This window comes from Cyprinodon variegatus, unplaced genomic scaffold (genome assembly GCF_000732505.1).
Source record: "Cyprinodon variegatus isolate N-32 unplaced genomic scaffold, C_variegatus-1.0 Scaffold25, whole genome shotgun sequence".
Lineage (NCBI taxonomy): Eukaryota > Metazoa > Chordata > Actinopteri > Cyprinodontiformes > Cyprinodontidae > Cyprinodon > Cyprinodon variegatus.
In genome coordinates, this window is record NW_015150478.1 from 2,172,401 (window position 1) to 2,198,511 (window position 26,111).

Consider the following 26,111-nt stretch of genomic DNA (forward strand, 5'->3'; position numbering starts at 1 on the left):
TATATATATATTTTGTTATTTATTTAGTTAGTATTCATTTACCAACGGTACATTTTTTTATTTTGATTGACTTTTGGAGCTGCTTTTGGAAAATATATTACCAGAAAACACGTGTGTCCATTTATTTCCTAGGCACTGACGTTAGTGACGTATAAAGGAAAATGGCGGTGTCCTTGTTACAATGGGGGCTGTTGGTACTCACTCGTTAGCCAATGTAGTGTGAAGAACTGCGATTTATTCTAACATTTGTCTCCTCTATGGGATTTATCCAAACGCATACATGATAAAGGTAAGACTTAAGTATCATTACATAGTATGATAAACGATAAACCGCTCAAATTCTAGACACTCTGACAGGCTGATGTGCTTGTAGCATTAGCTCCAGCTAACTTGCTAAGCTAATGCTAGCGAGTAGGTTGTTAAGTCTTTTTCACGTTTGTTTTAATATGTTTTGATTGTTTATTGAGCTTTTAGAAACTCACACTTTTTGTGTTGCGTTAAAGTCGCATTCTATGCTTAACAAGACTATGTTCTACATATTTCAGCCACTGTTATAGAAAATGTTAAGGGTCAGGTGGACAATATTATGCTAAACTACTAATCCCTAAATGTACAATTTCACAGTAAATCAGAAACACACAGTGTAAGAACTTAATATCGATTTTCTAGATTTTACTTATCAGAGAACAAACTTTAATTTGACAACCTTAGAGCTGATGTAGTGGTTTCTAGAACATGTTGCTAAGAAAGCAACTCTATAAATACAGCTAATAATCTGTTAAGCATTTTTACCTTACCCTGTTCTATGATTTAAAGTCGTTTTAATGTGATGCCAGAGAAGGTGTTAGCTGTCAGGCAGCTCGCTAACACAAAAGGAAGGCAGTACCCTTTCCTTGCTTGCTCAAATGACAAATCTAAGTTTATGGAAATATTTTGGGCCATAACAAACTAATGTTTTGAAAATGTAAATTTTCTGAATTAAAAGTCTTTTTTCAGAGCAGTTTTAAGTTATCTTTAACTGTTTCTTTTCAGTTTTTATGCCCCTTAAATAATTTTGCATCTCATCANGAATTAAAAGTCTTTTTTCAGAGCAGTTTTAAGTAACATCTCAGTGTTATGTTTCAGTTTTTATGCCCCTTAAATAATTTTGCATCTCATCACCAGTTCTGTTTATGAGATCATGACTTAAGCCCCTGTCACACCTTGAATATTTAGACCAGGATATGCCTGAGGTACGAAAAATCTGGCAAAAACGCTGGCGTAAGGTGGGTAAGTTATGGGTACGCTGAAGCACGCTGGCACACGTTGACATATGGCAAGTATATGGGGCCATATGTGGGGCTTTACTTGATCGTTGACATGCGTTAAGTGTACGTTACCCAGAAATAAGCCTATCCAAAACTTATGAGTAACTTGTGCATAATTTATAGCATAACTTATTGAGAACTTATCTCCAATGCATATCAACGTATTTGACATGTTCCAGAGGACCGATGAACGTTTTGGTATAAAAAGAAGTTCAGAGGAAGAAACTGTCAGTTCTACTCCAGACTTCATCCCCATCATAAGATGAGCATGAAGGTTAGTGTGATGGATCCTCCCTGCATTCACGACCACGATCAACAAATTTCCTAGCGGACATGACGCTGAATCTGCTGCGATTGCAAACCTTTTTTTTTTTGGAAAAAGGTAATCAGCAGCTAGGTTATTACCGTGATCATAGATATTTTATTTATGCAGCTTGGGTGCCTCCAGGTGCATTGCTGCCCCCCCTCAGGACACTGGCTTGGGCATCATTTCATGGGCATTACGCTGCCGTCGTTATGCATAAGTTGGGCTGTTGTTGGACATATGCTCTGGACCTGTTATGAATACTCTATGTATATGCCCAAAATTGAGGAAATACATTGAAAGTTCAATGTATGCCAGCGTTTTAGGAGATTCTTGAACGTCAGGCATACGCTGTCTAAATCAGCAAGATGTGACAGGGCCCTAACATAAGTAATGCAACTACCAATATTCTAGTGAATGGTTTGACGAATCTAGGTTCTGCTTCACCAGCTCAGAAAGATCCTCAGTCACTAAATGAAATAAATGGCACCTTGCTTTAGCAGTATAATTTGTAAACAAAACAACTTGTACTATAAAGAAATATGTTAACTAAACCATTCGACTTATTTATATTTAATAATGAAGGTGAGATTTTAAGGTGCATATTATTTTCTGGTACATATTGGAATTTGTTTGTGCTGATTGTTGTGCCAGTATTTTCATACTGACAGGTAGTCAGTAGTTGTTGTTTTTCCTCCTGCATCCCAATAGTCCAGCTCAGCAGGTCCATCCACTTCTTCCCCACAAACGATGAAGGAACCCAAGGAGAACATGAGTGGCCAAGCAACTCTGGACCACATCAAGCCCTGCTGGTACTGGGACAAGAAGGACTTGGCACACACCCCCTCTCAGTCAGAGGGGCTTGACCCTGGCACAGAGGCTCGTTATAGGAGGGAGGGAGCCCGCTTCATATTCGACGTTGGAACCCGCCTTGGCCTGTATCCTTTAGTCGGTTAATTTCATTTAAAAAAAATCTTTAACCAGCATCTCAAGGACACTTGATTTTGAATTTTTTTTATATGAAGTGTAGTAAAAGAATGAATCTGAGCAGTGAGAAATTTACAGATAACCTTAATTCCACTAGGAATGGGCTTTTTACATTCAATATATTTAATTTTGTTAAAGATGCACAGGTTTGAATGTTTTTCATAGTAAAGTATTGAGGTAATTCATGTTTGGATTGTAGCAGCCAAGGTAAGCAGTATTATCACGTTTTATTTATAAGAAAATGTGTTTGTATGTGAATCCTTGACTGTTAGCAGGCACTATGACACACTTGCCACGGGCATCATATATTTCCATCGTTTCTACATGTTTCACTCCTTCAAGCAGTTTCCCAGATATGTGAGTCCGACCTATGATCGTCTATTTGTTTCTTTTGTTTTTTAGGTAAATTTTGTTAACAGAAATGAATGTTGGGACGCTTGTTTCCTCAGGTAACTGGAGCTTGTTGCCTTTTCCTGGCTGGAAAAGTGGAGGAGACCCCGAAGAAATGTAAAGATATCATTAAGACAGCCCGGAGCTTGTTGAATGATGTACAGTTTGCCCAGTTCGGAGATGATCCAAAGGTCCAGTATGCATTATACTCTCTCTATCTGTGTTTTAACATCTTTATGAATATTTTTACCCTGAAAATCCTAATAGGCTTATTTAAATATCAAATAATGTCCAAAATAGGAATTTACTGATATTTCCCACTTTAAGCAAGTCAGTCTTTCATAACTTTTTTAGTCTAAAATATTCTCTGAAAACATTTCAATTTTATTTATTATTCCTTTTAAAGTCCAATGTGTTAATAAAGACTGAAATTGTTTATCATCAATACTTCTATTTTTGATGCACTCAATATTAGGGATGCACCGATTCTCTTTTTTCACCTCGGATATGATACCGATATTTGAAGTTTAATGTCGGCCGATACCGAACCAGTATCAAAAACACTACTGAATTATTGTGTGGGATCATTCTTCTGTGCATATGATTTGACTTCCCTTTTCTTAAAAAAAAAAAAAAAAGGAAACAATATAAATGTTATGACTCATTTTTTTTTAACAACTGTGCACAAAATCTTAAACCAAAAGTTCTTTGACTTGGTCAACATGTTTAAAAAAAATTGTCATTATCAAGTATCATCTGTGTGATTTTTTTTTTTTTTTTTTTTTTTTTTTTTTTTGGCCTGTATACTGTTACATGAAAAAAATGTCACTTCTTTACTTTGCTTCTGAAGAAGTTAGCTGCCTCCCGCTGCTTCCTTTTTGTTTGCCGAGTCCGATAATAGGTGTTATAGTTAATATGACCGTGTTGTGTTGTTGCGCTGCCGCATGACGGCAGAGCATAGCACATAGAGTTAGAATGAATAGATCGGCCCCTATATCGAGTCAATTGTCACCGATACAATCTAGTTTTTTTCCTTACATCTGGACCGATACCAATAAAAATATCGAATCGGTGCATCCCTACTCAATATTGTATATCAGAAGCAACACTGGGATTTCAGTAGCAGAGCTTAGTGGAATTTAAAAATCCAAATTTTAAATATTTGTTTTTTGTACTGCTTAAACCCTATAATGTTTTTTGTTTCCTGGGAGATGCAGACATTTGACAGGCTGTGTGCAAAAGGCGCAACAACGTCTACATTTGAAATGAATGGATACATTTCATTAGAGGGAGGAGAGAAATCAGAGGTCATGTGACCTCACACCAGCATTAAAAATCTACTTGATCCGTTCATTAAAAAAAGGCAGCCTGCTTGAACAGTGACACACACACAGTAATGTCAGTTTTTGATGTTCATAATTATATTACATCACATTTAGTAAAATACTGTCCTTTATGAGTGATTAAATACATATTTTTCAAAAATATTTAATTTTAATAGCTCAAATAATAAGCATCAAAGTGTGTATCCTGGAAGATATGTTGCCAGGGTACTCCTTGAATTTCTGAGTGAGGACGCTCCTTCACAGAATAATTCAGATTAGGTTTTACTAGTTGAATTGCCAACTAAAATTCAATGTCAGTTCCTACGTCAATTTAAAAAAAGGGTTGTTGTTTCTGCTGGATCAGGAACATCATGAGCAGCATGCAGACTAACAAATATTCAGCCATGTTTAAAACTGCTCTTGTCCTGACAAACTGCAGCCAAAAAAAGGTTAAAACAAGGAAGAAATGAACAACAACAGAATAAGCTCCAGGTTTCTCTAATTGTCCCACGTTTATTTTGACTTCACCATCACAGTTTAACCTCATGGAGCTCCATTACAGTTGTTATTTTACACGTCTTTTCATACTTAATTCCCCTCTAAGGATTAAAGCTGCTAATATTAATGTGTTTGCAGCAAGACTGAGATGATATCTATGTTTTAAAACTGCTTCTTTAGGCTGCAGTCTTCAAAGCTTCATTGGCTAGTAAAGGCCAACCTGTTTCGTCAGTTCTGATTCTGCTCGGTAAAATCTGGGGGAAACACTCCTGTCCGTCTATCTCACAGCATTGTAACATCTGGTGCCCTCCAGTAACTCTTGTGTTCCTCTTAGCAGTGTTTGTCAAACTAAATCACCCAGGTTTTAATAAATGCGCCTTCTTGTAACAGGAAGAGGTAATGGTTTTGGAGAGGATCTTGCTCCAGACTATCAAGTTTGACCTGCAGGTGGAGCACCCCTACATGTTCCTGCTGCGCTACGTCAAGCAGCTCAAAGGTAAGTCGGTTCAAATACAGCTAGAAAGAAACTCTGGCACAAGGATTCAGACTAACCTTTTCAATATTACATTGCAGGAGAGAAGAATAAAGTCTGCAAGGTGCTTCAAATGGCCTGGACCTTTGTCAATGACAGGTGGGCATAATTATTGGCTCACTGGTTTTTAATCTAGTAACCTGAAAAGATTCATTTTATTCTAGTAGTTTCCTGGCGAAAGTGAGACTTAAACCCAGTTGTCTGTGTCCCTGTAGCCTCTGCACTATGCTTTCCCTTCAATGGGAGCCAGAAATCATCGCAGTGGCTGTGATGTACCTGGCAGGCCGCCTGTGTAAATTTGACATCCAGGAGTGGACGGCTAAGCAGTCATCCCGCCGCTGGTGGGAGCAGTTCGTCCAGGATGTCCCTGTTGAGCTTCTGGAAGGTACTCCTCTCTGTCTGTAAACCTGTTTCCTTCACCTCAGATCTTTCTCATCCTAAATCTGATTCCATCCTCTAGACATCTGCCACCAGATCCTGGATCTGTACTCCCAGGGAAACAAGCCCATCCCGCAGCAGATCCAGGAGAAGGAGCGCGCCTCCGCTACTCCGACATCTATTCCTCCGGTACCACAGGGTCAGCCCCCAGCGGCAAACCCTCCTCCCCCTCCTCCTCCTAAGAAGACCTCCCCTCAGGTTGGCAGCCCTGCACGCCAACTCAAACGATCACATGTAAGAGATACAGAAAATAAGATACCGTCTGCTTTCTGTGTTTAAATATTTTGTTTTAACATGTAGAAAGTAATAAATCTGCTTTTGTTTCAGACATCTCCGAAAGATGAACCCAAACCTCCAGGTATTCCATTTGTCAAATGCTACCCCGTCTTGTAAACGTATCTACTTTTATGTTTGTGAAGAAAATGATACAGAGACAGAAGTTATGTGAGACTGAATAAACTTCTGTCTGCACCAGTTTATTAAATCTGGCAATAGAGTCCCAATTAAACAGAGGTTTGGACTAGGGCCTCTCTAGTATCAATCAAACTGTTTGCAGGCTCAGATTCCCCTCCCTGCAGTCTGCAGCAGCGTGTTTTCTTTTCAGGTAGGCCTGGTTTGGCTCCTGTCATTGGCTGCTTCTGTCTGCGCTGCTGTTTCTATGCACACGGCAGATGCTGTGATTATAGCCAAATGTATATCTGCATTTTATTTTACCATAAAAAGTTTAATTGAAATTTTTTTTCCTGAGATTGGTCTCTGACTCAGCTGAGAGCTGCTTTAGTTTCCATTTAAATTTTATTTTATTTACAGGGAAATTTATAATTTATCCCTAGTTTCATCCTTTTCAAGAGCTATCGGTACATTTTATTTCGATTTTATTAATCATATTAGTATTCCTACTTTTGAAATATGGGATACAAACATTGGAAACTCCAAATAATTTGAATTAGAGGAAAAGTTAATCACATCCATGATGATAAGATGTTGCTGCTGGAAGTGAACCTCCACCCCACCCTAAAGTGTTTAGGTGAGATTCACCAATGTTCTGGGAATATTCTGTGTTTAGTTTCTGATAAGACTCTAAAAAGCTTTATTATCCATTTTGTAGAAAATCATCTTTACAGTGTGGGTCCAATGTCTCCAAGACATTGGTTGTTGTTGTTGGATGAAGTGAATTTTTGAAAAAGTTTTCTTTTTTATACTGTGGATTTTATTTTGGGTGAATAAATTCATACCACACTTTTTAGATTTGACCAAATATAAAAGGTTCATCAGCTACTGTTTTTTTTTTTTTTTTTTTCTCCTATATAAATATATCAGAGAGAGAATTAGCAGTTTTGTCAGTTTATGGCATGTCATTCCAATAAAATGCAAAGCATTATTTCTTTTTTCAATGATCCTCGATTTAAATTAAACCCACACATGCTGACCAGTCTTTTATGCTGTTTTTGACAAATTGCAGAACAAGCTGGGTCAAAGATCCCCAGACTGGAGAGCCCTATGCCCCCCCTGCCTGCATCCCAGCCTCCCCCAGGTAACCATGACACCTGCTGCATCTATCCACCTTTTATCTGTATTTTAGGATTGTTTTAAAAGTGGTGCTGAACTTGGGGGGCCTGGCTTTCAGGACACCCTGCTGTTTGTTTTGCGTTCCCCCCAAACAGACCCTTAATGAGCCACCAGTTCTCCTGCGGTCAATTTTGGCTTACAGAGCTGCTCAAAATTGTTAGTCTGCTTATGTAATGACATTTCGTCTGGACAAAACACGACATGCTCCCAACCTCACCCAGAGCAATCTGATTAGTGCTTAAGCATGATAATGAGACCTCCTGTGATCTTAGCTTGGCTGTTCGTTCCTGTCTGGGAACAGAAAGGTTATTTGGATCAAGTGGGAAAAAAAAAACAACCCTCATGATTCTTACTGTTCACATGCTGAGTGCTTTACTTAAAAACTCATTCTGTCTTTTTCTCCCACACAAGCTCCTCCTGCAGAGGCTGAACCAGGAAGTGAAGCTGCTCCTCCACTTCCACATGCCCCACCCCCACACCAGCCTCCTCCCTTACCCCACCGCCCTCCACCACCGCCACCCTCCAACTACCTTATGTCCACCACCAGCTCCTACATGTCAGGAGAGGGCTACCAAAGCCTGCAGTCCATGATGAAGACTGAGGGTCCCCCCTACACCCCCATGCCCCCCAGCTACCCACCTCCAATCCCACCGTATCATCCGCATGTCTATCAAACAGCTGCAGCACCACCTCCAGGTCCGCCGCCTCCTCCATCCACCTACCCTCCACCCAGCCTGGCCCCTACTTACCCTCCACCAGGCTACAACAGCTACCCTCCACCACCGCCTCCTCGTATGCCCCCAGGCCACGTTCCACCTCCAGGGATCACGCTCCCTCCTGCTGGGTACCCTCCTCCACCCCCCGTGCCTCCAGGACAGTCCCAAGTGCCCCTGCCCCCTCCACCAGGAATGCCCCTCAACCGCGGTGGCTGGATGAGATGATCTCCAAACAGTTGATTTGAGACTGCTCCAACCAGAATGTCAGGTTTTCCTGTCACAAACTAAGAGAAATTCAACTGATTTCTCTTTGGTAAAGCTGAGAATAAACAGCTGAGTTGGAAATAAACTTGAAATGACAAGTCGGGTCTGGGAAGTATTTTTAGGAAATATATTCCAGCTGATCACGTTCAAAGGTTTTGATTCCTACACAAAGCTACTGACTAACCATTAGAATCCATTCACTGAGAATGTACTGAGAAACAGCAGCCCCCTGTTTCTCTCTGTATCACACGTACATCTTCTATGGTCTTCTATGGCATCGCAAAGAGAGGTTCCAGTTGATTTTCTTTTTTTTCTTTCATTTAAATCATGTCCTTTGCATCTTCTATAGTTCTGTTGCTTTTTTTTTATGTTGCCTTCTGTTGCTCACCTTCTTTCGCATTGTCTCCAGTTTTTTGGAAAAACAAAATATGAAATTGTCGTAGTTATGGCTTTTGTAGTTTGTTGAACCATAATCAGTTTTTTTTTTTTTTTTTTGGCGTATAATTTAAGCTCTAAATCCTGGCCTCATGTTGCAAACAGTTCTGCAACTATTAAAGTTTGTATTTTCCTGTTTTGTCCCCTCTTTTGAGTAAAAAAGGTACCACAGAAGTTATAAGTGTTCTGGTTTCTAGTGACTTATATTTAGTTATCTGTAGATTTTGTTTTCTCTATGATGCCAGCATTCATTTTATCCCTGACCGTTAGGCTGTATCTAAAGTTATAACTTCTCCCGATAAGCCAACTTTTTTGGGAAAAGGGGATGAAGCATGTGGACTAAAAACCTTATCACGATATTTTTTGGTACTATTGTCATAACGATGAAGGTGAGGATGACAAAATGATTTTCTCATATAACTGTATGGCTCGGACTGCATACCAAAAGCATCATAGATATAAAAATACCGCTGCTTAAAATTAGACCAACTTAAAATATGCTTCATCAGGGTGATTTATAACACTAAACATCCAAAATTGAGCGCATTTATTCATGTCCGTGTAAATTCTCCGTCATCCAGGTTGCCTTTCAATTGAAGTCGGATTTGTGGCCACTTTTTTTTGGAATGTTTGGAATGGAGAACTGAATGTAATGTTTTAACAATTCATACATTTCTTTGGGAGTTTTAAACATAAAATTCAAATTATTTAGATAACTGATACATGATAAATGATCTATTTTGATACATTTTATAACTGCCCACCCCTACCAGGAAGGCTTTTGTTTTAGCACAAGCCTTATGAGGTACACCGCAGTATGGTGGAGGGTCTGTTATGACCTTCAAGCAGTTTCATTATGAATACTTTAAAATGTTAAATTATAGATGTGTACTCTGTGGCCTCTGACAGGAAACCATTTATTTCAACAGTAGTTATTCAAAGCTGCCAATACTTCACATCATTTTCTTTCCAGACATAAATTCATCTTTTCAAAATTCATTTGAGCTCATGGATTTGAATCCAGATTGAGATTAGCTGTAGGGAAGATAGGATGGGAACTTGGAAATATTGCATTAGAGGTATAAATGCTGTATGTTCAAACGTATTTCCCCAAACTAAATATATATATTACAGTAAAAAAAGTTTTCAGTTGTACTGTGACCTTAAACTGTCAGTGATGCTCTACAGTTTTTCAGTATCACAGATCAACAAACATAAGCAGGACAAACTCATTGGCTGTTGTCTTAAAAACTTCTGATGGCACTACAGTAGTTGCTGCTGCCAAGGTTATTACATACAGCTTTATTTTCTGTTTTCACAACCTTCTTTTCTCACAATTGGGCTAAATGCTGAGAGAGTGAGGGTATAATTACAGGGATAATCTACATTTCAAAAATATTACATGCTCCAACATGAAAGCACTGTGCATTTCAATAAATGCTGTGCAAGTCAACTTAAAGATATGTCCAACAATGAGATTAGGAAAAAGCTCCACGTTTTTCTCACAAAGAAATTAGATGGAAGAAGAGCTCTTAGTCACTGTAGATGAGCGGATGCATAGTTTTGTAATGGATGTGGTCAGGTGAGCTTTGAGGAATAACAGTATAAATAAATGTGTGTGAATGCTTATATTGTATAAACGTATTTATTTGCTCACTTAATTGACCTTTTTGAGCAGTTTGGACTTGAAAGTTAAATAGGAATCAGGATTATAGACAATAGGAAGGTAAAGGAGTATGATTAAAGGAGTTTCACTTTTTCAAACCCCTTTCAGACATAAGCACACAATTATACACAACATAATTATACATGTCATTATGATATTAAATTATCAAATCAAATAATGAACTTTTTATAGTTACTAAATGCCAGAATTAAAGAATAATTCATACACATTTTCTTCTGTCTTAAAAATCAGACATTTACATTTCTTTAGTCGGTATGATTGCCATAAAACTTAAGACCTTAGGTTCGAATTTTTCATAATAGTTGCTGGAATTAGCTGAACTGTAGTCGGCTTTTCCCACGTACACTTTTTCATCTCTCACATTTCTATAGGACTGACATCAGGCTCATGATGACCCCTCTGAAATATTGCCTTTGTTTTTATGTCCTTTTATTACTTTGCTTATGACACTTTGGACCAAGCTGTAACCTACCAGATAATATCTAGAGAATATTTTTGTACTTCCACATGATGTGCGTTTCAATAGTGGAGCCATAACTTGATCAAATGTCTCTAACCTGTCATTTATATATTAGAAATGTTTGTGTTAATTCTACCTGAACAAAAAACAGGACATTTTCTATGACAGTAGGGGGCGTCCCTAACCTCCTTAAACACTTTTACACTGTAAAAAAAAAAGTTTCCAACAGATTGCAATTTTGTTGTTTTCAATTAAGAAATCAATAAAGATTTTGTTCAGGAAATGTTGAATTTGTGGACATTTTCACCAGTTTTTTTTTTGTTTGTTTGTTTTTTGCTGAAGGTGACAGAGGCTTCTATAAACAGGCTTCCTTTTTAATGTGACTGAATATTGTTCATCACATTATAGAGACCTTTAATATTCATACTGGCACTCTTATTATGGAAAAGTCAACGGGTTGGAAATTCTTTGTGTATGTTTATTTAAATAATTACATATATAACACATTTACTAGTAGCTAATTTCTTATGTACACCTTGCTCTTATTGGCTTCATCCCCCATTTTTCCCTCCAAAGTCTCTGAATTCTTAGTTGTATTGTTTCCATAAGCTGTCAAAAACATTCCTAAAAGATGTGGGTCCATAGTGACATAAAAGGAATGTACAGGTTCTCCAGATGTGTTGACTGTATGTCCATGAAGCAACTCTCCTGCTTCGCCACATCCTAAAGGGGTTTGGCTGGATTGTGTTTGAAATTATTCCACATTATGTCGTGTCGATAAAGGATTTATATGATCAGGAACTACACCCTTTGCTGTTGGGGTGTTTAAAACACTCAGTACTTTGTTTAAAGTGTGCCAAAAATAGTTTAACAGTTTTAAGCACTGATACATGATTTTATGTTGCTTTAACCTAAATCTGATGCTGCATCTGAATATTACAGTAATAGCCAAGAGTCATCTGATCAGACTTTTAATTTGGCTAAACTTTGGTAAGCTACCGGACAGATTTTGGACTTAACTTGCTAAATACAGCACACTGCAAAAACTATCTGGAAATAAGTAAAAAAAATCTTAAATTAAGTATATTTAGCCTTAATTTGAGCAGGTAATTAAGATGATTTGCCAATGGAAAAAGTATGTTTACTCTTAAAATAAGATAATGAGATAATATGCACTTGTAATAAGACAAAGCAATTGTTTTTTTCTTATTTTAAATATAAATTGTCTTGTTCCAGTGGCGAAGTGTCTTACTTAAAGAAAAAAAAAGCACTTATTTTAAGAAAAAGTGACTTATTTAGACTTTTTGCAGTGCATGAGATGCTGCTGCAATTAAATATTTACACTTAACACAGATTTAACTTGCTACCTAATACTTACCAGCAGAGGGTGTTCTTGGTCCTCCTAGGTGGGGGGGTTAAAAAAAAAAAAAAGGAGTGTTTTTTATAATAAAGACAGCACTTGACAGCAGGATGAATCAACTCGTTTATTTTCCTTTCCCAGAGTTTGCTAAAAGTGGCCTAATTCATGTCCAGTTCACCTGAAAATTGTTGATCTCATCAGTGAAATTCATAAGAAAAAGTTACAGTCATGCTAGTTGCTACAGGATGGAAGTCTGAACCAGAGATTCAAGAGATTGTGGTTTTACTATACAAGTGGAAAGTGGAGCATTAAAGAGGAAAAAGTTTAAAAAACGTATTCGGGTACCAAATTGAAAACACATTGAGAGAAAATGTGGCATATTTCAAACTTAATGCCACTTTTTAAAGTATTCAAAATTGTACCATGGCTTTAAAGCAGTTCCTAGAAAAAAAGGACACTTTAAAATTAATAGTTTAATTACTCTTCTTTTTTTTTTTTAAGGGCGTAAAGGTCCGTAACGACAACCTGGGAAATGTTCTAATTTGGAACAAATAGCACTAAAGACGATAGAGCCCGTTCTGTCGGCCACTTTCATCTGATAAAATTACAGATTCAAGCAAATCTGCCAAATTCTTCAACTTCAAAGCTACTGTTTGCTCTCCAATCTCTATCTTAAACCTGGCAATAAATACGCTGATGGACTGCTCATATATTGACATCAAGAAATACTAAATTTTACAAAGTTTCATGGCATAAAGACATTGAAGGGAAGACATACTTCTTAGAAAATTAAAAAATAGAAAAAAAAACATGCACCTGCTGAATCCATTACAACAGAATTGAATTCATTTCAATTTAAAACCCACTGATTCAAACTTTAGTGCACCTGCTGTCACCTCCAGAATCTTACTGCAATGAAAAAGTTTTGCCTGGATTCAGAAAATGCATTCAATAAACCATCATGTGACCAGATGCTACAGCTGCAAAAAAAAACATCCTGTCTCCATTCACGCAAACATGCACACTAACGCACCAACAGACTCAGAAATGGGTGAAGGTAAAGCTCTTGCCCCCCCAACCTGAGACAATGATTGTCTTACATGCACACAGCATACAAGCTCTAGCTTGTTTCACAAAAATCATAAAATCATCTGTAGAATCCAAAAATCCTCGATACATTTTCAGAGGTTACATCAAGAAGGTATAATAAAGGTTCATTTGGGAAAAATTATCCTAATAACATTAATAATATAAAACTGTTAATACTGAAAGCAAACCCTGTGGAAGGTTCCGACTGTGTGTGCTCTCAAAACAGAAACTTTTGATCACATGGCAACTCTAGTGTACAAATAAAAAGAGAAAAAGTTAAATCAAGAGAAACTATGAAGTAGTACTATGGTTTTATACACATTATACACAAGTTAACAGTGATCCCTAGATGTAGCTATTTATAAACTTGTCTCACAAGCAAAAGGCGCTAGATCACAGTGGGTTTCACCTAGGTTAACGATTTAGATTGCTAATCCTAATTATACTCGTCGACCACTAGGGGGCGGAAAGATATATTTATATATGTGGCAGGAGCTAATGGTTCTATAATGGGGTACTATCAAAAGTTATCCAGGAATTCAGCCACACTGTAGCGCTCTCATCCCAGCAGCATGAGTTATTGAGCAAGAAAAGTGACACAATTTATTAAAGAAATAATTTGTTAAATAAATATCTTATATATTGGAAATATATTTAATGAATATATGTATTTATGAATTATAGGAATGATAAAACTAAATTTAGAAATTTCCAAATATGTATAGTTACTCCATTTAAAATGAAAACTCTTTGTATGTGAAAAGCCTTTATAGTTATTAAAAAATTTGACTTTTTCTCCACAATATTGGTTTGCAGAACAATTACAGTCTCATGAAGGAATTTAAATGTGAAACATGTAAATACTCTAAAAATTCTTTAATTTGTAATTTACCAATTTTATTAATTCGATATAGCATTTACTGTATATAAGTTTTATTCAATAGCATGACCTATATATTTATCTGACAAATTATTGACTTGTGTCACTTTTGGCTCTCGACATGCAGGGAGGTCTCAGCTCCTGTGGCTTTGTCAGGTCTGTGCTTGCAACCATGTTGCACCGCTGGCTCATAAGAGAGCAGCTATGCTCTTAAATAAGAAGCTAAAAGCGGGTGTGTGTCTGTGGATAAAAAGTAATTGGCCAAACTAGCTGCCAGTAGTCAACTTTACCATTGACAGGTTAGGAAAGAGTACATTTTGACTGTACATGTAACTACTGGACTACATTGTTCATTCTGTAGCCTTCTATAGAGAGTGTTTGCTGCAGGGAAGCTGAGCTTCGTCGGCAGTGGGGGAGCACGGCGTGACGGGTCGTCTAGGCAGGTAGTAAGGTGGCGTTATCCCAGGTAAGTGTGGATCGGTTGCGTCGCCGGCTGCCGTGTTACAGCGGGCCCTTGAACTGGTTCCCAGAGAGATGCTGCCTGATGGACATTTTTGATCCTGCGGCATCGCCCAGTTTTCTCCACACCACCTGTAAAGGAGAAGCAGAAAGGAGGCGCTGAGTGATGCAGCAGAGCCGCTGCTGTTCCACTGTGTTTGGAGGAGGTGGGGTCGGATATGTTTTAGAAGAGAGAGAGAACTTCACACAGCCACAGCAACCTCCCAGCTACTTTATATAAATAATTTAAATCAAGGTTCATATTTTGAGTAAAATTAGAGAAATAAATGAACTTTCCTTTAATGTATCTGAATATGCAAAACAGTACTGAACTACCTTCCTCTGTGTGAGGCTTCTATGTAAAGGGGCCCTCTGGGGACCCTGGGAATATTACAAAAGAACTATTGTAGTGTTCCCCAGATTCCTAGCCTGTCACATACCTTGGACAGCCAGACTGCGCTTCTCTCTCTCATCAGTGCACCTTTTATTCAGCACAAGGCCTTTTCAGCACCGACAGAGAGAGAGATGGTGGAAAATGAGGGGCAGCAGAGAGGAAGACTAGATAGGCGAGAATATGTGGTTTTGGTGGTGGGGGGTCGGGAGGGGGGGGGTGCTCTTTTCCCTGCTGTTATAGAGTAATTGCTTTGACAGCTCAACTGTGAGCCTCCACTGATGGCTTCCAGAGCAGCATTTGTTTCAGAAAAGAGAAAAGAATCAAAAGTTGGGAACAAGTGGAGAGAAACAAGGCCGCTCACACTGGAAGAACAGAAATATCAAGCTAGAGCTGTACTGTAATGTGTACTACATATAAAATGTAGTGTGATCCTATGTAGGTCAAAGCTCTAATATTATAAGGCTACATCGCCATCAGTCAGAACGATTGGCGACACATTCCTTGTACTTTAACAGGTATAAGGCCTTTTTATATGTGCATTTACAAAATTATTTTAGATAAAGTTGGAATTTATGTAAAATACTTACACATAGTGTTAACATTTCACATTACAATTAAAAAGAAAATGTATTTATTTTAAAACAGGACTTTAAAATAGAAAAAAAGCATAACAAGTGAAATTGTGTATGAAAAGAAAATTCCAGGGTTTTCCCAGGATAAGGAGCGTGACTATCCATTTAAAAAAAAGCTGAATCAACCCTAACGTCAGTTCATCAAGATATATAGGCGCCACCATGTTTGGACTTGGTACAGTGATAAGCTGACAAATCAAAATTCTTTAGAGCAAATCCTGCAGCTGTAGCCTCCAAAGTAGCTTTAAGGTTTGCAATGATCAGTTAGAAAGACACTACTCATGTCAAATTAAATTACACTTTAAATTAGTTTGTTTTGGTCTTACGTTGCACATCTCTCGCACGATGGCCTTCTCCTTCTCACTGAGGTCGTCCTCATAGTCCTTAGGAGTCTGCTTGTCCAGATTCTCGTGGACCTCTAGAACCTGATTAAACAACAGGAGAAGCTCTGGTTTCAATGACTGATTAAAGAAAAAAGAAGATTGTTATAAACGCTAACTACATTAACCACATTACACAAACGTATGTGAGATGAGCCAATGACTGACCTTCATGGCGTGCACCACTGCCTCAGGCTTCTGGACGCAGGACAGGTAGCCGGTGGCTGGAGACGATTCACTGGTTGGTAGACGGTTTGTTCCCTGTAGAAGAACGACAGCAATATTTTTGTCATCCTTTTTAAAATAAACCAAACACAGCAGCAGCAAAATGCAAATAAAGGGCACATTGCAAAGGTAAATTGGAGGCTTTAAATCAGTGCTCTTATCACATCTGCTGTCACTCAGAGTTTAAACTAAATGCTCCTCCTCCCTGATCTCCTCCAATGAACATAAACCAAAACAAAGACAGTTCACCACACTCTCTCCACCTGGATCAGGATAAAAAATACAAGACATTTCCTGTACTGCAGCACTGAAAATGTCATCCCTTTCATCACAGCTCACATCACCTCCATTGGACTTCTTTTTTTTTTTTGCAATCGGTTCCAAGGTCTGCAACCTGCACAGCGTGATTTAAACTGCTGTGATGGGAGCAGTGAGCCAGCAAGGAGAAGACCAGAGTGTTTGCTTGACTCATCTCACCCCCTGGTTAGCTCCAGACAGTGGCTCTCTGTTTGGGGGACACAGAGATCTCAGGGACACACAATGGCAGCATTCTGTGTGACCTGGCATCAGGACCCAAGAATTAGACACAGCTCTCTGGCTCTGTTCACCAGGATTCAATTCATGCCTGTGATGCTTTTATCAGCTACCTCCATGAGCCAGTTTGGATGCCCAAACATTCTTCTAGCAATAATAACCCAGTGATTTCCCCCTAGACGAGACAAACATACATTTTTGTCTGTTTCTGATCATTCCTAACATTTGCTTTGTTTGTTTTCTTTTAAGAAAAGTCTCCATCATACCTGGTTAAGCACAAAGATTATTATAATCATCACCCTTTCAGTTAAGTTGATTTTAACTCCATAAAAGATTGGCTCCATTCTGAAAGAGGCCATCTGTTTTTAATAGCCAATCGAAACTAATAAATAATGGTTCCAGGCTTAAGTTCAAAACAAATATGCACAGGATTTAGTTTCTATTGGTTAATGAGCAACTACAGTACACAATCTGCCCTGGTTCTTGTTTGCTTTGTTTTTATTTTGCATACTTAAAAGATAAGCAAATACCACAAGCGGCATTTGATCAATTTATCTGATCTAAAATCTATTATTCACAGGAAGTAAAAGAGGAATTGGCTGGTTACTGCACTTGGATGATTTTCAGCTCTATAGGTGTTAATTAGGGACCTGATCAATTGACAATCAAGTATATGATCATGCATCAATTTATTTGAATTAAAAATTACTTCTTTTTTTTTTAACTCCTCTAGGGGTTTCCTAAAATATTTTATAGTAGATTCTGATGGCTGTATGTAGGAACCATCTTTAGAGGGTTAGGGTTTTCTCCGACGCTGTTGTCGCAGCTGATAACGGCAGAAGACATCACACTCTCCACAGCAGAACTTTAAAAACATCTTTCTATATATAAAAAAAGAACACTGCTCTCCTATTGTTTTATTATTCAATTTATTCAGTAGTTTGCTCTCTGTAGAACATATGCAATACTGAAATTATATTACTTTTGGCTCTTAAAAGGTATAGTGGAGGATCATCAAAATAAATGGTCCTTCCAATTGCCATTCATTCTCGTGGTATGTTTACGAAAGGCCGTCCAACGTGCTCGTCCCCATTTTCACTTGAAAATTGCAAATCTTCCTTTGGAAAGTAAGCTTGTATGAGCGATGCAAACAGCCACTTTTAAACGGCGTGCATGAGGAGAAATGGGTTTGTGCGTGCTATCCTACGCGTTTAATAAGCGTTCCCTCTCGGTAGCGGGTACAGGGTTGTGCATATGCATTTTTTTTAAGTGGAGAGGGCAGGTCTTTTCAAAAATTGGCAAAAAAATCCTCCATTATACTGTTAAGGACAAGATAAATTATCATGAGGGGCCAGATTTGGTTCGAGGGCCTTAACACATTCTTTAGGGAAAACACTAAAAATTATGCTTACGTTGGTAGCTGCACTAGGGAGCCATCTTTTTAGCTACCACAGCTGCTTATCAAGCGAAAGCTGTGACAAAAGTGGAATTTGGTCAATCGTGACATGACACAACAACAGCCAAAAATCTGTCTCTGTAAAGTGCTCTTAGATGACATGTGCTGTGAATTGGCACTATATAAATAACCCGAACTGAAATACAATATCTACGTACAACAGGAGGGAAAACATTTTTTTGAATGAGTTTTCTAACAGTAATCATAAGGAACTGTAGAAGTTTGTCAGGATTAGGGCCCTAGATATAAAAGGAAATTTGTCGAAATATTAATGTACACCATATCACTATGTGGACGCATTGAGGCTCTCTATGCATGTAATATTTTTTGATCCATATTTTTTTCAATGCATCAAAAAATATTTGTTAAGAAACAGCAAGCAACTATTTTAATGACATATTGTCATAGAAACAGTACATTTAATATAGATTTTTCTTTTAAAATAGCTGGATAGATAGCCACCTTTTACTGATTACATTATCACAAGTTATAATATCAAAAACAAAACTACAACATATATTCTTAGGTCATGATATTAGGTTAGAGTAATAGCAGTTAAGTGCTTTATGATGATGGCGAGCAACACTGAAAAGAACAGGCATGTTTTTGATGATGCTTGTTGGTCAGAGGTCAAATTTTGAATGGTTTAAATTACTTTAGCCAAAGAATTTTGTGGTTAAACTATCAGCGCTGGCCTCTTGAGGTTTACCCTTCTAAATCAGACAGACCGTTTAGTTTTTGTTGAATGCAAAATAAACATTTTAAATACTCCGATCCAGCGGATTTCAAATCCAATAGTTTATCTTAGCATACCAAAGCAGCAGTGCCTTGGGGAACAAAAGAAATATAGTTCTGCAGAAACTGTAGCAGTATCGGTAACTGGCAGATCAGAGGAATGAATGTAGGCACAAACAATTTCCACAAAGGCTTCAGTTTCTCAGACTGCTACGGTACAGTCCTGCATGTTTTAGATTTTCCCATGCTTCAACACATCAGATCTCTCTTTTGCACAATATTCATTTATGCAGAGGTTTTGTTGATGGGCCATTCATGCGATTCAGCTGTTTTCAAGGAGGAAAACATTTAAACCATGCAGGCAACTGCCCTGAGGCTCAGTTTTCACTTTATTTTGTAGTCCCTGAGCTGTGCGTTGACAAGAAAAATCCAGACAGTAGAAAGACAGTGTTTACCGCTTATCTGAATGTTGTTTAGGGAAGGCTTCACTGCATCAACAGGCCTTGCAAAAGGGGAGGGGCAACTCAAACAGTGTTAGATCAGTTAGAGTATACATAATCAGATCAGAATGGAAAAGTGTTTGGGTTAGTCACGCATACAGACTGCTCCCCCCCCACTACTTTCCTTCTCTTCTCTCCAAACATTTGTAGTCTGACAACCTCACTCCCTCCCTCACCCACGCTCATTGACCTGAAACTCTGTGTGGATGAGACAAAGGACTAAACACTGTAAAAAGAAGGAGCTGGTGGAGCGAAAGGGGTACAGAACGTCCCGTTCTCTTAAATTCAGCTTTTATTCATAAAAATGAATGCATGCCACATTGCCTTACAGATGGATAAACTTTAGCTAAATTTGGACACAAGCTAATTGTTTAATAATTATACTGCAAAAATGATCTAGAGATAAGAAAAAAAAATAGAAAAAGTCAATAAAAAAGCTTTAATTAATTGTATTTACCCTTAATGTAAGTAACTAAATAAGATGATTTGCCAATGGAATGAGTATATTAAAATAAGATAATTAGATAACATGCACTTGAAATTAGACAATGCAATTGTTTTTTCTTATTTTAATTTTCTGATGATTTTTTAAATCATCTTGTTCCAGAGTGCCTGCCATACCTCCTCAATTCAGGAAAAATCCACTTATTAAAAAAAAAAAAAATACTTACTTATATTTCAATTTGTTGCAGTGCAGTTAGTAGATAGTAACTTCAATTTTACAATGGAATACGGATTGACAAATATATGTTGTTAATCTATTGATTCATTTGAGTTATTCAAATTAGAGGGAGAAAGACTAAAGCAGAGCCCAACTGGTCCTTAGAGCTCTAAATATACTTCATTTGGGTTTTTTCTAAGTTGAAACTTGTTTATGGTGAAAAAAGTTTCAATACAGGAGTACAATCTAACTAATATGCATGAAAGTGCATTGATTTAAGCTGCTATGCTTTATTAAAGTACTGTGTTTCATAAGAGATGCATTGAGAAAAAAGCTGCTCTCTACAATGGGCTCATTTTTATCAAACCCTTTTTATTCAGTAAACAAGCTATAACACCTGACATCCCACGAAACATAAATTCTGGTAGTTTCAGTATCACTATGTTAAAAAATAAATAAATAAAGAATTCAGTGATTTTAAAAACATTTCTAATTGAAACTATTATTTTCAACAAAATATCAGAAGATGTCTGTGGTTTACTTAGGCTGTGAAAAAGCGAGAAAGAGCAAGACTTGTAGCAGATGACAGAGAGACAAAATAATGCATCTTGCTTTATTTTTCTGAGTCTCAATCAGGTTAGATTTAGAAATGCTTTTCGACTCTAGCAAATCTCTAGGAAAGGTAACTGTTAACTGTGCTTACATGCTAATTACTAATGTAAGATTAAAAAAAAATAGTAGTATATACTAAATACAGCCCGCAAATGTAAACGTAATTATCTTCTCCCTGCTTGGAAATATCAGTAAAACCCTGTTTTATGATGATATATACATAAAACAGGTAAAACTAGAGATACAGTCTTCTTTGAAATGGCTTTCCTTTGATCAGACTAAAAATAATTGCCTAGTCTTTCCACCCCGGACATTCTCAGGGTCAGAAGGAGGGATAGATTGAAGAGGATTATTGCTTTCATATTGGGATTCAGAACAAACGGGCTCAGAGGAGGCAGAGAAAAGCTTAAGGGTTTAGATATAGGATCAAGAGAATGGGGTTCAGACTCCTTCTAAGTTTCTTTTATTGCCTGTTTCTTTTCCAGTGTGCCTCCACCACCCTGTGACCCATCCCTTGTCTTCCCACTGATTGAGTTCCCTTCCTGTCATGAGTAATGCAGAGCCGAATTGCCTGTGGGAATGTAATTGAAGAGTCTCTAGTAAAGTGAATTAAAGCTAACCTGATTTGATTTAAAATTGTAGGCACCAGTGTCCTCCTCCTAACAATTAGGCGTGCCTGAGTTTATTTTGGTATGAAATCAGACTCCAAATCCACACTTAACCACATCTAAAACGTTCATTGTTGTTATGACATTTGTCTGAGCAGGTAAGTGAGGGTTGGCCTCCCTCTGTGCGCGTCAGTGTGTGTTTCCTGGGTGCTGACCATGTGCATGGCCTCCTGGCGCTGGGGCAGTGAGGACAGCTGGGACTCGGAGTGGTACAGCGTCATTCCCTTCCTCAGGGCTCGAAGGTCACCTGGGTTACACTGCTGTGCACACGTGGCCACAAAACAAACACACCACAAAAAGAGAAGAGATAAAATGCGTCAATGAAGGGACACTGAAACACACCGAAAGAGCTTACTTTAATGCATATAAATCAGTCAAAACTATTTAAGTTATTGGCTGGTCAGACATTAAAAACAGATTTTTTGTGGTTTGCTGAATAAATGGGGTTAAAGTTCTTGCATTTATCCTGTTGGATTCAAAACTATTTCCTCTATCTAAGAACCTACTGCTCATTTATCTTTCTCTCAATCTTAAGAATGTTAATTTAAGAATATTTCAAAATCAGAATCAGTCATTTGAGACCCCAGAAAACACCAACAGCAGGAGAAGACCAGGAAAAGCATAAACTTTTCAAATAATGTTTTTTCTAACTCAGCTGCTAACACCTGTCAATACATATGTGTATTTGGAGCTTTATATATGAAAATGATATATTAGTGTATTACACAGTTAAATAAATTAAGTTAAAGAAAAGGCAGGGAGAAAAAAGGGCTATTGTGCCATGACTTAAAGCCAAAAAATAAAGCCGAAAACATGCTGCAGAGATCTGACACATGAACTAAGAGGTGGATCATCCATCTGCTGATCTTCCACAGTATGCCAGGTTTTCAACAAATAGCCTTTTGGGATCAACTTGTCTTCAAAACATATCTTTATAGACCATTAATGAAATTTGAGCAAGCTGTCTTTTGGCAGGCTGCTGCTAAAGTGCATCTGTGCAGTTTCTAAACCTTTTTTTACCCCAAATCACTCGCTGATCAGTTAAGTTGCTTTAGGACTGCAGCTAAACTGAACTCTCTAAAAGTAAATAGAACTAGAAAAAAAAAAGCACTGTAAGGTGAAAATTCAAAAAAAGGCAAACAGGACTTTAAGGACAAAAAAATGTAACTATAACAAACTCAAGCTCATGAGCTCATTCACTAATTTAAAGATTAATTTTGTCCCATTGAGTTGCAATTTCATTCAACTTTATTCATGTAACCAGTAAACAAATGGTTTTTGCATCTCTGTACACTTTGAGTATCATAACAAATGCTCTAATGTAAAGCATTCTGGAAGAACAATGGAGGCATTAAGAAAAAACACCTTTCAAGACAAATTGTATTATTTCATATCTATCTATACTTCACACTCCTGATAGTGTATGAATTATGGAACTCCACTTAGGTAAGCTAAATTGTATCTACACCTGATATAAGGGCTGGGATTATATTATATTATATTATATTATATTATATTATATTATATTATATTATATATATATCTAATAAGGTATATAATAATAAATCATAAGATCAGAAAAAAAAGTTTTTTATTCCCTTAATTTCAATATTAGATTTGTTGAGGACCCAAATAAAGAGTTGAAGAAGCAGAGATTATCTCTTGTCAAAACAAGAAACTCAGGAACCAAAAACTAGGAAACTAGTTATAAACCGAAGGACATAAAGAAGGAGTGAGGGAAGGAAGGAATGAAGAGAATCCAGCAAACAGTAACTGAAGAGGAGGGGTATATATGACAAACAGAACAAATAATTGAATAATAAACTGATTGGAAGCAGGTGTGGAATGAAGGCTCTAGAAGGGACCTAGGGCAAAGGGGACTGACAAAATAGGGTGGCAGAGAGTAAACAAGAAATACAGCAGGTCTTAAATATAACTAGAAATTAACTTGGATGATAATAAATTGAAAAATAACTTGACTTAGAAAACACAGAAATCAAAGTACAACTGAAAACCCAAAGTAAAAACTTAAACAGAACCAAAAAGTCCAGAAATGGCAGAATCAGTAAACTTATATAGTTTCTAGATTCAGAGGATTTGCTTTCAAACCATCAAACAACCTAACAAGAATTTTTACATCTCTTGCATTTATACATTAAGATCTCCCTTCCAACACCCCCACCGAAGCACATCTCTAACTAAATTGCACTTCATCTCATTGCAGGTGTATCCCTTTTATGTCTTCAAATATGGCCTCAACATTGCACAGCACACGCTAGATTTTGTCCTGATTCGTAGCCAAAGATAGCCGTTCCAGGGGGACACAAACCAGCCCTGCATCGCCCTGTAGGCAGGGACATAGCTCCATCCCTGGTCGCTGTGACATTTCTAATGTCACGGATGACTGTTCCCCAGTGCAAGGCGTGGTTTCTAACCACATGTGATGCTTGGAAGCCTCTATGTTATATATGGTGTTATATCTCTGCATGAGTAAAAGTCAGGTAAATACTTGCATACGTTTCCTGAGCACAAATCCAAAATTGGCATTCCTTGTCAGTTCATTCATGTGTTTCTTCCTTGACATTCATCTAACCTTTCCTAATCTTTCTCTCGGCACTTCTTGATCTATCTTTTGGCTTTTCAAATTCAACCCCACAATTCTTCACTCCAGGCTGCTTCGAGAGCCTTGAAATGTCAAACGAAAAAGAATGATGAACTCATTCTAGATAAAATCAGCTCTTCACATAAACTTAACCAGTAAAGAATGAATTAGACATTCACTGGGATTGCATTGTGGTCTTCCATTTAAGTAAAACCAACTGATTGGTTTGATGTTGCTCTCAAGCATTAGTTGACCTTTACCACTATGGCTTAAGAAGATATTTCGTTGCAAGACAACCAAGGATAAATAAAACTCAGGGCCTTTTTCTTCAATCCATCCATCAGTGTTCTTGGTGTTGACAGGAAGAAGCTGTGAATGTCAGGCATCGTTTTCCCTTTGAGTTATGAGGTGCTGTTTTCAGGGGAGTAAAAGAGGGAAGAAAGGACAGCGATGAGATCTGTTCGCTTTTCCTACCTCTCTCTAAGAATAATAACTAATTATACTCAAACTTACAAGGTGCTAAGTTTAACATTCAATACCAGGGTCTTCTACAGAAGAGTTTAACACTTAATCTCACCCACACAACACAACACACAATACAGAATTCACTAGAATAATAAGACTATATACTACTCTCCTTTTGAGACATCTTACGATATTTTTTGTTTAAACATATGATCGTTTTACATGTGACATACTGGATTTTAAAGACTAATCAGTGTTAAATTGTTACAGTCTCTGTTCGACTAGTCGTATTCTGTGGTTTAGTAATTCTTGTCTCAATCTTAATTGATTCTAATGAAAAGGGATGTTGCCATTTACCAATATAAAAAGCTTTCAACGAGGACAAAATGTATTTTCAAAAGGTTTCTCTTAATGCACAATAAATCCATACTTTAAGTCAGAAATTGAGTCTCAAATCAGATAAAGCTTGGCATCACCCTAAAAGCACCGTTTTTAACTGCTGGAGTTTAAATTAATAGTTTTTGCCCGAGATATAAAGGCATTTGATCATGAAATAAATCTATAAAAGTCTTATTTGGAAGAAAATAAAAATGTAGTTATTGAGTAGTTCGATTGTAGTCCCATCTCCTAGGTCCATGGTTTCAACACAGTAACAAAGACTTACAAATTGGATACTTCTCCATGTGCTTGAGTGGCAGGAATTTGTGTATTTGGTGGGAAGCAACAACTGGAGGAGTTCCATTCCAAAATAGAAGCAATGGTTTCTTTTTTTTAGCATGAAAACCAACATTTTGTTGCATTAGCAAACAGAGGAGAGACGTTTGGAATGCAAACTTGGTGATTCAGCCCTAAATACATATTTCAAAGTAGCTACATTGTAAAACCAAGTTATAATCCCCTTTGAATTTAGCACGTAACTTTCAATGTCATTTTGTAAATGAAGCCTGAAAGACATGTATCAAAGAAAAATAAACCTTACAGTCATCAGTGACTAGTCTCTTAATAATCTGTTCATGATCCACTGGGATTATGGCTATTTTTCTTCGTGCCTAAGATGTAAAATTGTTTAAAACATAAATATTTATTTGGCTGAATGAGTTACTCCAATTTCAACACAGATGGCTGCAAATAAATACCAATAGTTTACAATCTATTACAGTATGACTTAAAAGAAAATAATAGCTCTAGACTATTTCAATACATACAGTCACTCCCTTTGTATAAATAGACTAAACAGTTCGTGGTAAACAAAAAATCCTTAAACTGTTCTAGAACCTTTTTCTGGGGTAAATGTATTTTAAAGCAAAGTTTGAGTGGCCCTATAATATGATAAGCAGTAATACACAGTAATAAGCAAGCATGTTACAGAACACAAAAAAAAACTATATCACAGTTCATAAGACCAGGCATAGATAAAGTACAGATTTCCCCTCAGGAGGTCCAGAATGTTTTTGTTTGCATTTAGAAAGTCAGAAACTACCATCACAGCCATCTGAGAACAGAGGCAA

General features: G+C 37.4%; 2 protein-coding genes across 5 annotated transcripts in view; one reads left to right on the forward strand and one right to left on the reverse strand.

The window, feature by feature from the left end:
* The first annotated feature begins 149 nt into the window (after window positions 1–149).
* Window positions 150–8,770, forward strand: ccnk (cyclin K). Its single transcript, XM_015394446.1, has 11 exons — window positions 150–289; window positions 2,323–2,549; window positions 2,874–2,955; window positions 3,048–3,179; window positions 5,202–5,307; window positions 5,385–5,442; window positions 5,559–5,728; window positions 5,804–6,015; window positions 6,109–6,139; window positions 7,244–7,315; window positions 7,762–8,770. Exons 1-11 carry the CDS (start codon window positions 281–283, stop codon window positions 8,289–8,291), a joined length of 1,629 nt encoding a protein of 542 aa, XP_015249932.1. The 5' UTR covers window positions 150–280; the 3' UTR covers window positions 8,292–8,770.
* Window positions 8,771–12,382: 3,612 nt separating this feature from the next.
* ccdc85c (coiled-coil domain containing 85C) overlaps window positions 12,383–26,111 on the reverse strand; it is a 60,592-nt gene continuing 46,863 nt past the window's right edge. For 2 of the 4 annotated variants that reach the window (XM_015394815.1, XM_015394831.1), the window contains 4 exons: window positions 21,692–21,793; window positions 16,314–16,406; window positions 16,092–16,190; window positions 12,383–14,832 (listed from right to left, as the gene is read on the reverse strand). In XM_015394815.1, the coding sequence (XP_015250301.1) occupies window positions 14,743–14,832; window positions 16,092–16,190; window positions 16,314–16,406; window positions 21,692–21,793 (384 nt within the window). In that variant the 3' untranslated portion in view covers window positions 12,383–14,742. Of the gene's footprint in view, window positions 14,833–16,091; window positions 16,191–16,313; window positions 16,407–21,691; window positions 21,797–26,111 lie in introns of all 4 variants that reach the window. The other 2 variants (XM_015394807.1, XM_015394823.1) reach the window with 1 other exon arrangement.